Consider the following 14,848-nt stretch of genomic DNA (forward strand, 5'->3'; position numbering starts at 1 on the left):
TCATATGACAAATAAAGACGAAAAATGTAATCATTAGAAGACGACTAAGGACTTTCAGCTTTCAGTTCGGAAATGACGGTCTCCTAAACTCACGAAATGGCGGACGATGACAATGTGACAAACAGCTCAGCCAATGGGAGAGCAGCTGAAGAAAGCTCGAGAAGCTGGTGGGATGAGCCAGCCTTCGACACAGTTTAGCTGTTAGCCAATCACAGGCTAGCATTATTGTGTTTTGACAGTAGCCGTCTCACAATGAATTCCATGGAATTGAACCACTCTTATAATAACACCATTCTAGACATGTCCCATTCTATTCATGGTGTATTCGGGAAGAAAATATAAATGGAAAATTGATATGACATTTTGTCTATACATAAATAAGAGTGATTATATGAAAACTATTGAAGATCTGTCAATCAAGCCTTGATTGGGTGATTCGAATCATTGATTAATTTTCGTTACTTAATAATATCTACATTATTCATTTGTCTTCGTCAAAATTTAAAATTCTCAGTTTTTGTTGTTCGTAAGTAAAAATATTTTCAAGTAAAGGACTAAATTCCAGTAGAGTGAAATCATACAGTAACCCTATTCCGAAATTTCAAAATTTTATCTAATTTTGGGAGAGAAATTTAGTACAAGGAGTATCCTCAATTTTTCTCACCCGATCAGTGCTTCCTTGTAAAAATTATAAATGAATAATAATAATGATAATCTTTGATCAGCTCCACGCTGAATACATTTTGTCAGAAGCTGAAGCAAAAGACTATATCTTTCAAGATACCATCTGCTGTATCCAACACTCTATGCTTTGCTAATTTGTATCTTTCAAACTTATTTTCAGAATCGATATTTTGTACTCATCCAGGTTGGAAAAGGTTGGAATTGATAATGATATAAACAAATTTCTACAAAAGAAACAATATTTTACTATTTTCTATCAATAACAAAATAGTGTCGTCTTAAAGCTATAATGAGATGAAGGATGACAAATGATAAATGGTAACTAAATACTATGAACAGTACCTTTTCACTTTATAATTTTCTGCTAGTTATCCTTAGAAGTATAAAAACCATAGACATTTTGTAATCATGGTATTTGATGCTCAAGTAGGGCTATTCATGTCCAAGATATTATAATTTGAATACTGGTAACGGTTATTGAATGATAACGGTTACCAGTTTTCAATATTGTTTTCAGTTACTACAACTCAATCTATATCAGCTATCGAATGCGTAATGAGTAGCAGTTATAAGTTATAAGTAACAGTTACCAGGCACCAATATCACTGCACTGTTTTAGTAGCAGATATGAGTGCCATTACCTTCTAGCAGTTACAAGTTATTTTCTCTTACTGAGGATTAAAAAGGCACTGTTCCAGTATTTGGAGGTATTTTTGGTATGTGGTAACGAGTATTTTTGATGATTTTGATCAATTTGGTGACTAGAAGTGGTGATGGTAACCAAGAGCTTCATGAGGTTCGAAGTGTTCCACGTGTTTCACGGCGAAAGGAACTGGTTTCTCAATGAGGACCGGGTGAGGAACTGGAACGGCTACTGGCTTCTCAACTGGAACGGGGAACGGCTTGGGGTATGGCACGGGCACTGGGTGGGCGACTGGTACTTTCACTGGAACCTGGACAGAGAAAAGTAACAGTTATTATAACAGATTGTAGTTGAAGAATCCCCAGAAAGATTGTTCGAATTTAAGAAAAAAATAATGAAAAATGGAAAGCTGTCTTCCAGAAAATACTACTTCATGAAAATTCCTAATTCTTTGCATATTGACTGATAATTATGACTACAACATTAACATCCCTTTTCATCTGAAATTGGAGATTGTTGCTCATTTAATCATCATTAATCTCAGAAATTATTGAAGGGTGTGTTAATGGGAAGGATATTTTATATCCTTCTTTAAGAATCGACAATAATTATTTGTTGAAACACCGCCGATTTATGAAGTTACATCACATATTATATTATCGTTATTCAGTAAAACTCGTTGAATAACTAACATTATCGTCATTTAATGTGAATTAGTGTATAAGCCAGTAAAAATTGTAACATAGATAAATAAAGAAATCTAATCTAATCGACTGTACATATAATGTACAGTCATAAACATATTTTTTTCAAATATCAATGATATTATCAATGATAAAAATTTTATCAACAGAACAAACATTTACCAGCCTCTGTTGAGCTTTACAATTCATGATTAGATTATGATAATTATACTAAAATAATTGAAAATTATGTGTTGAAATACTTGAAGCTGTTTCAATTATTGAAGGGTTGTATTCTATTAGAATATTTGCTACCCTACTGAGAACTATTATAAATTATCATACTGGAATAATCTTCATCTGGTTATCACTATCAATTATCTGTCATTAGAATAATAATTCAACTTTCTGATTAGAGGTACGGTACATCAAGTTCAAATTTTGTTATTATCGGCTACTCACGATATAAGTAAAGCATTTGGGACCAGTTCATGTGACTCTATTATCAACTAATTACGATTGTTCATACATTTTCCTCCTAATCCATTCTTATTTGATTGAAGAATAGAATAGAATAGATTTTATTCATCAAGAAATATATATAACATATACATCGATCTCGTCACGTCGGTCAGATACAAAGCGGAGTTATAGACATAGATGAAGTAACCCAGATACGGTACAATATAAAACAATGCCAGTTAACATAGAAAAACATCAGATACTTCAAGTCCAAATTTGTTGTTATACTCACGATATGAGTAAATCATTTGGGAACAATTTATGGGATTTTATTATTAATTAATTACGGTTATTAATCGTTTTACTCCTATAACAATATGTAGACTAATTACAAGCTACTATCAGGCTATTTACACTATTAACCAGCACTACTCACCATTATATGAATACAAATTATAACACCGAAAATATTTTTAATCACCAAATCTGATCTTCAAAATCTTGCTTTGAATACATCTCAAATCCGTGTTACAGCCCACTGTACACTATAATCAGCGTTTACTATCCACCATTCAGCGTCTACTTTTGGTAGAGAGTTAGTGGGAAGGATATTTTGAATATTCTTTCCAAAGAATAGACTTTGATATGTCCAAAGCTCCGCCAATTTATGTAGATGCATAACAATATTATCTTCTAGCTATTACCAATTGCTTTTTTCATATCATATGCAGTTCAAAAATCATTCTCTTAGTCTATATTATGTAAATCCATCTATAATTTTGCTGTATTGTAAGCTATTGTATATAAGTGTAAAAGCCAGTATATATTGTAATGTACATAAATAAAGTACTCAATCAATCAGACACTATTCATTCACCATACTTTCATCAGGCCCAATATTTCCAGTTTGATAATTAGGACTGATTACTACTCATTCACCATACTTTTATCAGGCCCAATATTTTTGAGTTTGAAGACTGACCTGTAGATTATTATTGAGTTTAGAGGCAGTTTTAGCCTTCAAATTGTTCTGCAGCCAGGTCATCAACAATGTTTTTAGAATGGTGAGCGGGTTGGTGGACGCTGACTGTAGGGAAAATTGAATATGAGTAGACTTACTGTCCAGCAGAAGCGTCAGCTTGAGTGCTAGACTATGTATTTTATTCCAAAATCACTACAATTAAATTTATAAAATATTCTCAAGAGTTCTTATTCTAGCTTTCTCACATATTGGCCTGAGCCTTCCCCATATATTGAGTAGCCTGATAGACTATGAAGGATGATCAGATTCAAAATGATTTTCAGATTCAAAAAGATCTTCAGAATGAATTTCAACGATGGTTCTAAAGGTGCGTACAGATATACGCGCCGCGAACATGAACAATTTACTTTTAATCAGCTGATTATATCTGTATTTCTACAGAAACGGTAAGATACAGATATAAAAAGCTTGGCATCAGCTGATTAAAAATTAATTGCTTATATTCGCGGCGCGTAAATTTGTACGCACCTTTAAATTGGGAATATCACAAGTCATCACTAGTAAGACAATGAATGATTGCTCACAAACTTGTATAGGCCTACATTGTGATTATTTCTCTGTGGGCTCTTGATGATCTACAGGGAGAGTGTGGGTTCTCGTTTGAATGAATTAAAAACTGGTTCAATTGAAGGATCTGAATCTTAATGAGCTTGTAAAGTAGATCTTAATTCCAAGTAGGTCAAACTCTTCCAGGTTAGAATGTTTTTCAAGATATTATCTCACTCAAGGTGAATGCTTTTCTAATGTGTAGTATTCATCAATAAATTTTGGAATGTCCTCCCATCAATGAATTTCTTCCAAAAAATAGCCTACTGTAATATCATGGATCAGACTTGAGGCACAATGAACAGTAATTAGTAATTAGTAATTCACTAACTTTGTTCACCGTACTACCAACAACTCTGGAGATTCCAAATATCTGAATACTTTAGTTCATTGTTTTAGTCTCTCTTCTAATAGAAGGTAGAAGGAGTTCAACTTAACAGTTCTACAGATTCTTTACTATCAGGATAACTGATAACTGATGCTGTCAAATTTAAGTTCAGTTATATCATATTTGCTTTTCAATGTTACTCACGTTGTAGTGAGTTTACCTTGTGGACATGATACTTGAACAGATTACAGGAGCTCTAGTAACCTGCCTCCAGTAACTGGAACGACTACTGGATTAGTGGAAACCAAGCATGAAGATGCCTTCTACCGGAATGAATGACAGAAACTCTAGTTTTCATGAAATTGGCTCCAGATCGTTCGTTAATTGATGATATATTTTTTAAATGGTAATAGATCAAACTCTTGGAGAATATTCATATTATTATTGGTGAGCTTATTATGTGAATTTGAATAATGAGTTTAACATAGCTGATGACTTAAACTCAAAATTCAGTTTCAAATTATTTGGAACATGAATGATCATGGAATAGATATCTTCTTATGCTATTTTTTCCTATGTTATAGGAAACTTATGTTATGGAAATTGTATGCCTTTATTAGGGCGGAGTTAGGACTCCTGGTCCTCTCTGCCACACAACCCTGCGTGGATGAATGAATAATTGATGAATGACTGGATGAATGGATAAATGAACTTACCTTGACGGGGTAAGGCACCAGCTTGTCAACCGGGTAGAGCACGGGCTTCTCGACGGCAACTGGATACGGTTTCGGAACGGCGACAGGGACCGGCCTATCGACGGGCACTGCGACCGGGACCTTGACGGGATACGGCACGTGCTTCTCGTACGGAACGTGCACGGGATAAGGTACGGCCACCTCCTTAGTGACGGTCACCGTCTTCACGTGTCCGTGATCTAGTGACAGTCCGTGATCGAGACCGAATCCGTGACCGTATCCGAGATCCCATCCGTGACTGAGGTCCAGACCGTAGCCGAATCCGTAGATGCCACGTTTCTGTTTCGGCGACGATTCGTCGGCGTCTGCGGGAGCGGAACGCACGAAAGAGGCGGTGGCCAAGAGGAGGCAGAGGGTGATCTGGAAAAAATGAATAAATTGTTTGAATTTTCAAAAATTTTGAGAGTTTATTCAAATCATTGAAGAATACCGTCACTGGAAGTGAGTTCACAAAATTTGTTTCTATTCAAAAATAATGTTATCCTTGTTCAATAACTTACAATTATTGACATAATTCATAGATAAATTAAATGAAATTAAATAATCATTATGTGTGTAGTCTAACTATCCTAACTATCGTGAGATTGACGTTATAAATTCGAAATGATAGAACGGCATTGACTGTCGGTTTTCACCCACTACCTTCCTTAGTTGATAGCTGTGATCTGATAATGATGAATAAACAAATAATAGTATCGTGTGACCTGGCTGGCTCAGGTCTGGTGTCAGAGTTTTCAGGTCGCAACTGATCAATTTCAGGGCCTCTGACATGACCTATCGACTGACATTTGGGCAGCCGGGACCGACGACTTAACGTGTCCATCCGAAACAAGGGAGTGGCCCGAGAAAAATATCATGCCCGGGCTGGGATTCAAACCCGGGCCTTTGGATTACAAAGCCAGCATCTAATCCACTCGACTACGGCCACTCCATGAATTATTATGTCTGAAATAAATTATATCCACCAGGAGAATGTTCATAATCATGATTTTATAATATGTCTTGAATATTCTAAATTGGCAATAAATGTGAATATTTCCTATTTTAGTTATAATAAAGTGAAATATTTCTTCTTTGTTTAGTTTTAAAACATCTAAAATTGAAAATCTAACATGTGAGAATATTAGAGGACTGAAAATGTTGTGAATTGAAGAAAACCTAATTCGGACTATGTGTTATCTAAATTTGGGAGAGGAATAGCACAAGGTCACCTTATTTTTCCTCTCCCTATCATTTAGATAATGTACTTATTGTATAAATGAATAAAGAATGAATGAAAAAGTATTCTCATATCCATGTGGATCTCCAATATTAATTTTCCACTCAGCTACAATGGCATAGTCTGAAGTAAACCATAAATCCAGTAATAATCGACTCATAATCGTTGATATATCTCCCATTAACAGGAAATTTCTTTTTCAAGTAGACACGCTATGAGAGAAAAATGTTAAATCAGAAAGAAATTACAAGACTGAAGACTCTTTTTGAATTGTAACTTGATAATCATGACGTTAATGAGGAAGTACACTTCAATGGAATGTCATCTCCAGGAATAAAACTATTAAACCTCTTTCACTCCTCTCTCACTCTTTCTCTCTCTCTCTCTCTCTCTCTTCTTTCTCTCTCTCTCTCTCACACACACTCTCTCACTCTTTAAAGTCATCTTAACCATAGACATATCCGTTGACAAAACTTGGAAAAGTTGCAGCATTTTTCGAGACAACTTTTGATTAATAGACATATCACGACTTTTTCAAAGAGCTTCAAAGTACTGCAATTGAAAAATTCTTGCGGCACGATTAGAGGATGTCAGATCACTCTCTCATGAGATTCACTTGATACAGTCAGCATTCCTTATGAATAACAACAATATTTCCAATCCAATCAATGCTGACATTTTGAATCCTGTCTATGTGTAAGAATGATAGTCAGCATTTCCTATAGATAATATCAATGCTCTTCATTGAACCAATGCTGACAGTCTGAACCTGAATTGAGAATCTTGGAACCTTTGATTCTCACTATATGAGTACGAGATTAAAAGTCAGTATTCCTCATGAATAATATTCATGCTTCTCATTCAAACAAGGCTGACAGTCTGAACTGAAACTGAACCATGAACCTGAAGTAAATCTTTGAATCTTACTGTACAAGTAGTGTAGATTAAAAGAGTTTCCTGTTGCTAAGGAGATAATCAAAGTCGTGAGCTTCCTGCTTCCAATTTTGAAAATGGTTGCATACACGATAATCGTTGGCAATTTATTACATAAAAAGTTGAACTTTCAATTACGTCACGAGATGCAGTTGGCAAGTTTTATTGGAACAGGTTCCATTTTTCGAACTTTGACTTTGTTACGTTAATTATGTAATGATAGTTGTAGAGGTGGTTCCTGAGCTCGGAATAATAAAAAAACGTTGACCTTATACTAGGACTACTTCCCCAGAAGGGAGACTCAGTTCCATCTGTCAGTGTGGGTTGATGGGGAGCTTTGATGATGTTTGGGAGGGTTGCTGACAGAATGTAGTGAATCTAATCGCTACGGAACGGTACAGGTTATATCCGTGGTTCTCAATCTGACAATATGCTGGAGAAAGGAGTTTGTTAAAAGTAAATTTGTTGTTTATCTGATTGTTGCAGGAGGAGAAATGGGATGTGAGGAGGTGGAGAAAGAGGAGTAGGAGGAGGAGGAGGATTTGTTATTGTTGATTTATTTATTTATTTATCACATGCCAGGTCTTGAAAACCCTATTCCATTTATAACATTAGAACATTGCGAAATTACAGAATGATAAAGGAGGAGGAGGAGGAGGTGGAGGAGGACGAGGAGGAGGAGGAGGATTTGTTATTATTGATTTATTTATTTATCACATGCCAGGTCTTGAAAACCCTATTCCATTTATAACATTAGAACATTGCGAAATTACAGAATGATAAACGAGGAGGAGGAGGAGGAGGAGGAGGAGGAGGAGGAGGAGGAGGACGAGGAGGAGGAGGAGGTAGATGAGGAGGAGATCGTGATAAAGAAGGCAGAGTGAACTGAAGAAAGGAGTTCTATAAGTTTGTTGTTTATCTGATTGTTGGGGAAGGAGAAATGGGATGTGAGGGAGTGGAGGAGGAGGAAGGGGAGAAGGAAGAGGAGAAGGAAGAGGAGAAGGAAGGGGAGGAAGAGGATGATGAAAGGATGAAGGGGAGAAGTCCATGAATAGTGAGAAGAAAGATAAACATTGGCGAGAGAAACACAGAGGAGACTCGTGAAAGAAAAGGAGGCGAGTGAGAAAGAGGAAGAAGAGGAGGTGGTGGAGGAAGTGGAGGAAGAGGAGAAAGGAGGAGAGTAAGAGAAAAATGAGGACAAGGAAAATGAAGGAGACAAGCATCTGAGAAGTATATAGAGTGGAGGATCAACATTGGCGAAAAAAACACAAGACAGACTCAAGAAAGATAAAGGAGGAAAAAGGTGTCAAGAGAGCAAGAGTGAAGAATCAATGAGATGGAGAAGAAGATAGTGGTGAAGAGGAGCTAAGAGGAGAAGATGAGGAGTTAGAGTTACAGAAGAGAGATGTAGGAGGACAAAGAGTGGAGGAGTTGGAAGAGAAAGACATAGAGGAGTAAGAGAAGAAGATAGAAGGTGTAGATGGGATCAGTAGTAGAATGAGAGTAAAAGAATTAGGAGGAATAACACAGAAAAGACTAAAAAGAGATGGAAATACTTATGTGGAACATGACAGAATAAGAAGAGAAATAGAGAAGTGGAAAGAAAAGGTGGAATAAAGAAATGGGAAGATGGAAGAGAAAGGGTGGCAGAGTAGATGAGAGAAAGAAATAAAATAGATATAAAAGAAATAGAAACGATATACGACTGTCATACTCAGGTGGTTACAAATAGAGGATAAAAATGAGGAATATCTGGAGAAAAAGAAATTGGATGAAGAAAAAGAGAATAATGATCTAGAAGGAATAGAAGGATAAGACAACCAACAAAAAAGATGAGAGAAAAAGGGAAAATTAGGAGAAATAATGAGGAGGGATGGAGAAAAAAAAGCGTGGTGAAGGGAAAAAGTGATGAAAATAATGATCGACAAAGCTGGATGACAAGAAAGAAGAAGAGGATGAAATAAGAAGAAGAAGAATCGAAAGGAAGGAAGCAGAAGATATTCGACCAGTTTAGAAGTCGGTTAACCAACCGGCTATGACTACATTATTCAACTTTGAAAAAATAAAATTTCCATTTCCGTTAACCCCTTTTCGAGAAAACATCACATTGTTATATAATAATTGGCAATTCATTACTATACAGTTCTTTAGGCCAGTAGTTTGAGTGAAACAACTTTTGAGCAATTAATTGTTTTTTAATTCTGTTTTCCCGAAGTTGCAGAACGAGTTTGTGATATAAATTCAAAGTAGAAAAGGAAAGAGAAAGTGATAAATCACTGGTTGAAGAGAGAGAGAAGTAATGGTGCGTAGATTTGTTTTGTTTCGGGTAGGTTACGCGTAACGGGTTCCGTTTCATTCAAGTATCCGGTCAATAATTCATCAATGAACTGGGCCTTCTCCTGAATTTGGATGAATAATTACGGAGTTTCAATGATTCAATGAGGTGATTGAGAGTAGTATTTCACTGGTATAAGCGTGTGATATAAATTTTTATTCATAAAACGGATTACATTATTCTTATATCTCAGAATTAAACTTCTGATCGTGACCCTGGGTCCCAGGGACCCGGGCAAATTTTGTTTAAGTTATAATTTTGCTTCCGTTTGTTTTACTGTCTATTGAGACCCATGTAAATTCATGTCAGTAGACACTTAAACTTGATGTAGAGTGTTAGTGCTCTGTGACTTATTATTTTCGTGAAATGAAGCTCCCTGGGACACAGGGGGCACGACTAATGTATTTTTTTTCCATTTTTTCCAAATACACATTTACAATAGTGATTGGATTCAAGCAGTCAACATGTACATTTTGAACAGAGATTTCGAAGAACGTACAAATTGACTTCTAGATAAATATAAAGAAAAATAAAAATCTCAGTACCCTTTTTGAAATATTTCATCACAACATGTTTCGGACATTTATGCCATTTTCAAGTCAGTTTTACTGCCTCATTTTGACTTGAAAATGGCATCAATGTCCGAATCATGTTGTGATAAAATATTTCAAAAAGGGTACTGAGATTTTTATTTTTCTTTATATTCATATTACAAATAGCCCTTCACAGAAAAGTGACTTCTAGATCTCTATTTCAATGACATTAGTGATGATAAGAATGAATTCATAGTTCAAGACAAGAATACTGACCCTGAGTAGGATGATAGTGAAGCCAATGAACTTAATGTGATCCCAGGGATACCAAACCTCCCCTAAGAGTGAACTTTGTATGACCTTATATATTTTTCATGATTTCTAGTAGTGTTTCATGTAGGTTTTAGGATTTATAATAGTCTTATAGAGACTATGGATTAAATAGATTTATTATTAAATAGATATATTATTAAATAGATTTATAATAATCACTATGATTCCATAATATCTCTATAAAATTTCATAAATTTTATAGTTTTGCAAAGATTGTGCAACATGAACTTGAGGGTAGGGTAAAAACTACCCCAAAGTGGATAGTTATCATAGTCCATGGAAGGACTATGACCTTTCAATCTTTTTCCCATCTTTCTAGTAGTGTTGCATGTTAGATCCATCATAGTATTTGTGACTATAGTTTTTTTGTTCACTTTATATAAAATAATAACCAAACGTTACTTTTCACTACCCTAAAAATGCAAGGTTTTATAAATTTATTTTTATAATTATAATAAAGATCGATTTCTGCTTTACGTAAGTGCTCGTTGCGTTCATCAATTGGACATATTAGAATCATGGAATAACATTATATCTTGAAATATATCGAGATATCCAATAAGAAAGAAGTGGGTCCCTGGTACCCAGGGTCACGACTAACGTCAGAAAAAAATAGTCACCACTAAAAAACATGAACGTGAACATGCGAATAGGGAGTGTTTTTGTTGGTACGTTTTTTTTATTGATATATAGCTTTTGGAAACACATTGAAATACCATACTTAATTCCATCTCTACAATAGTAACCTATTATTATACTCATCGATTCATATGAATTAATGATTTCATTCACTGTTGAAATTATGTTCTCTCAAGTAAAAAATTGCATCTGATAACAATACTACGGTATGTGAATCTTTGTGAAAGCCCAAACTCGAAAGAGTCCAAAAGTTTGTGAGAACAAAGCTTGATGAATAAATCCATCAACTATTGATCTCTCATGAATGGATTATGAAACAAGAAACATCTATTTTTCTCACAGGTTTCTCAAATCAGAATATTTTGGGAACACTCATGGCAAATTCATATGAATCTCTCATGAATTCTTTCCAAAAACTCTTCACATCTTTCCCGCATTCTCAACGAATCTTTCTCACAGATTTTTCAATAGAAAACATTTAATAAATCCTCATGTCAAATTCATTTGTTCGAATTGGAAGATTGAGAATACTCAATTGTATAGATTCTATTTGATTGAATCACAAAATTGATCCACATTTAAATTTATTCAATTCATCAATTGCATATAATTGTAGTCATGCATCGAGAAATGGGACTTAAGATTAATTTGTAATGATTAATGAGCATCATAAATTTTCTACTCGGCCTAATATTTTGATGAATCAAAGATTAATAATCGGGAATATATTTATCAATATTTCAAACAACGCGTCCTAATAATTCAGTAGAAGTAAGTTCATCTTCCTGGATTGATATTTTAATTCCTGAATCAATTCTTCAGAGATTATTGTTTCTTTGATAACTTCCATCCCATAATAAAAATGTCAGTTATGAAATAAAAATCAACTGAGCATTGAACTTGGAACTGAGGCAATGAAACTGCGAAACAATAGATATCACGTGATATGTGGCACACACGTCTTACGCAATTTCTGTCTCGTTTCCTGTCTCATTTGCATGTTTTTGGCAATTAAATGGCGGAATTTCGAAACGTTTCTGACCAAATTTGTGGGAAACTACGATAGGCTGTCCGTAAATTGACTCTGTGGATTGGGCCAATAGGTCAGTCACTTCCATGTAACATGTGCAATTGTTTTTCAGTTAATTAATGGTGTATTCTGGAATTTGATAGTGGAAGTGAGGATTGTATTAAAGATTAGATTGATTTTGAGTCGATTGAGAACTGACCATAAATTGGGGAACTCGTAGTTTCCGTTTGAGAAAGATTTTCTTCTACTTAATTCCCCATTGATATTCAACAGGAATTTTTCAGAAGGAGAGAGGGGATCAACTCTATTAGAAATATAAGATGAAAAATCTCAAGATATTACAATAATTCGAGAGAGATTCTACAATTACTCAATATAGCATATTCAATGGGAAACCCAAAGTATTCTTTGATAATGTTATTAACAATTTTTAATTATGTTTTCAATTCAAAACAATTCTGATCTACACAGATATGGATATGTATCTACTCTTACAATAATAGGCTATCACCCAATAGGAATATGGTTATAATTAGCATCATATTGATAGACAAAATTGACTAGATGGATTGATATCAAACTTACAATTTCTAGGAGAATAAAATTGATTGGGTTCTCCTGGGGGATATTCCTCTCTGAGGAAAAATGGGTTATGACGAATATATTATGGGGATTGTAGGACCTGATTTTGGAAATGAATGAAATCATCCTACTCCTCAGATACTTTATAGGAAAAAATATGATATTGAATTGGTCTAATTAAGAGGAGTTGGGTGCAAAAACGACCCGAGTCAGAAATGTGCTTTTTGAGAAAAATGAAGTTGAAAATTAAATCAATTATTTTCATATTGTTAAAGATTTAGTAGTACATTGATGTTTATTATTCAAGTTGAATCAATCTTTTAGTGAAGGATAATAATCATAAGTAAATGATAGTGCTTTTATTTTTTAATCCATCATGTAAAATAAGAAGTGATGTTGGAGGTCGTTTTTGCACATAAGTCACTTTCATGTTGGAAAAATTCTTTATCAGGCTCATAAAGAATTTTTTTTGGAAAAAAATAGATTTGTGGTTCTAATGATAAATAATTAATATTAATGAAAAAGTCCAGTAAATTGAGTAAAAAACATTACTTCCATTGAAAAAGATTGAAATTGAAAAAAAATTTCATCAGTCTTCTTGGAACTCTTGGGTTTCAACATTTTCAAAGTCTAATTCGTCTTGTGATTCAGGATCATCAGCTTCATTGGAAGGTTCTGGACCTTGTTTGGGCTTATTTATCACCTCTTCAAACCAGGATCTTTCTTCTTCACTCAACATGGGAAATAAGCTCTCCAAATCACACACTTAGAGCTGAACTCCAGACCGAGATGCAACATTGGGACAGGAAAAATAATATTGTGAAGTTAATTCAAAAAATAATCAGCTGGGATAAAGACCACTGTAAAGGAAAAGATATGGCGGTTCATTTGAAACGTTTTATGCAAGAACGACCTGATATGACTAACGTCGTTTTTGCACCCAGCTCCTCTATTTAGAAAAAAATGCATGATAATCATGGCCTCTTCCTCATATTCAAATAATGCAAATATTGAATTTCAATAATCGCTGTAAGTGGAATGAGTATTTTGTTAACATAGAACAGTTTTTCTCTTGTAATGATAATTTGCAAAATCTTTGCTCATATTTCAATAGAACAAATGTATCAGATACCTCAGCTCGCCTTTAGAAGATTACAAGAGAGACATCAATCAAACAGAGTAAATGGGAATATTTCTAGTAGATCTCAAAAATTTGACCAGGAAGAGAAGATGCTTTTCAAGAATAAGTTCAATTGCATAGAAAAAAATGAATAAGGGTAAATGATAATCATTCACCCAAACAATTGGAGCCTCAACTCTAGGAAGAGAGCTTGAGAAAATTAATACAATAATTTGTTGTTGGTTATCCATCTTGTTTTGTGATTTTCTTGTCTCTTTCCATCATGTAATAATACGATAATGTTGCTATTAACTAATATGTTGTTAACAAACTCTTAAAACAATTGACTCGAAAGTCTAAAGCACCTTCACTTCAGGTAAAAAACTTGAAGAGATAATCAGGATTATGATCAAGATAAAGATAAAGATATCTGATTATCTGATAAAGATAAGATAAAGATAATCAACTAACCTGGTAGTACATGTTGACCAGACTCTTCAAACAGCCGTAAACAAAACCAAAAAAGTAGAAAAACCGTTCACACAGCTCGATGAGCTTCAATTGAAGGATGAAAGAGAACTGTAAGACCTACACGGGTGAGCCACCTCTTTATAGGAGACTAAGCTCCTTCAACTTCACATTGCTAGTCAAGTTTGAGGGCAAGTTTGGAACAAAGAGGAAAACATATTGCTAGAGAATGAGACAAGGAGGGTGATGGAAAGGAGGAGGACGAGGATGAGGAGGAGGAGGAAAGGGTGTTTGGTGAAGAGCGAGACAAGGATGGTGATGAGAATGAGAAGGATGAGGGTGAGGATGAGGAGGAAAGGGTGTTTGGTGAAGTGCGAGACAAGGAGAGTGATAGAAAGGAGAAGGATGAGAATGAGGAGGAGAGGGTGTTTGGTGGAGAAAGATACAAGGAGGGTGATAGAGAGGAGGTGAAGGTGGAGAGGTGTAGAAAGAGACAAGGATGGTGATGGGAAG

The 14,848-nt window shown here is 34.8% G+C and overlaps 1 protein-coding gene across 2 annotated transcripts; it reads right to left on the reverse strand.

Moving 5' to 3' along the window:
* Positions 1 to 905: 905 nt before the first annotated feature.
* Positions 906 to 14,498, reverse strand: LOC111045208 (zinc finger protein 512B-like). 2 transcript variants are annotated; one of them, XM_039437461.1, is made up of 3 exons: positions 14,339 to 14,498; positions 5,105 to 5,503; positions 906 to 1,637 (listed from the first exon to the last, which is right to left on the reverse strand). In XM_039437461.1, the coding sequence occupies exons 1-3, from the start codon at positions 14,348 to 14,350 to the stop codon at positions 1,446 to 1,448; spliced, it is 603 nt and encodes a 200-aa protein (XP_039293395.1). In that variant the 5' UTR covers positions 14,351 to 14,498; the 3' UTR covers positions 906 to 1,445. The 2 variants fall into 2 exon arrangements, with proteins under 2 accessions (XP_039293395.1, XP_022186243.1); XM_022330551.2 differs by lacking the exon at positions 906 to 1,637 and adding an exon at positions 3,407 to 3,559 and having other exon boundaries at positions 14,339 to 14,464.
* Positions 14,499 to 14,848: the final 350 nt, after the last annotated feature.

This window comes from Nilaparvata lugens, chromosome 11 (genome assembly GCF_014356525.2).
Source record: "Nilaparvata lugens isolate BPH chromosome 11, ASM1435652v1, whole genome shotgun sequence".
In the NCBI taxonomy this organism is placed as follows: Eukaryota; Metazoa; Arthropoda; class Insecta; order Hemiptera; family Delphacidae; genus Nilaparvata; species Nilaparvata lugens.

What these genes read in the sequence shown, in the direction of transcription:
- LOC111045208 (XM_039437461.1), bottom strand. An exon ending in TGGTGCCTTACCCCGTCAAG is followed by an intron (nt 1,638 to 5,104) that starts GTAAGTTCATTT and finishes TTCTCTGTCCAG; the next exon opens with GTTCCAGTGAAAGTACCAGT.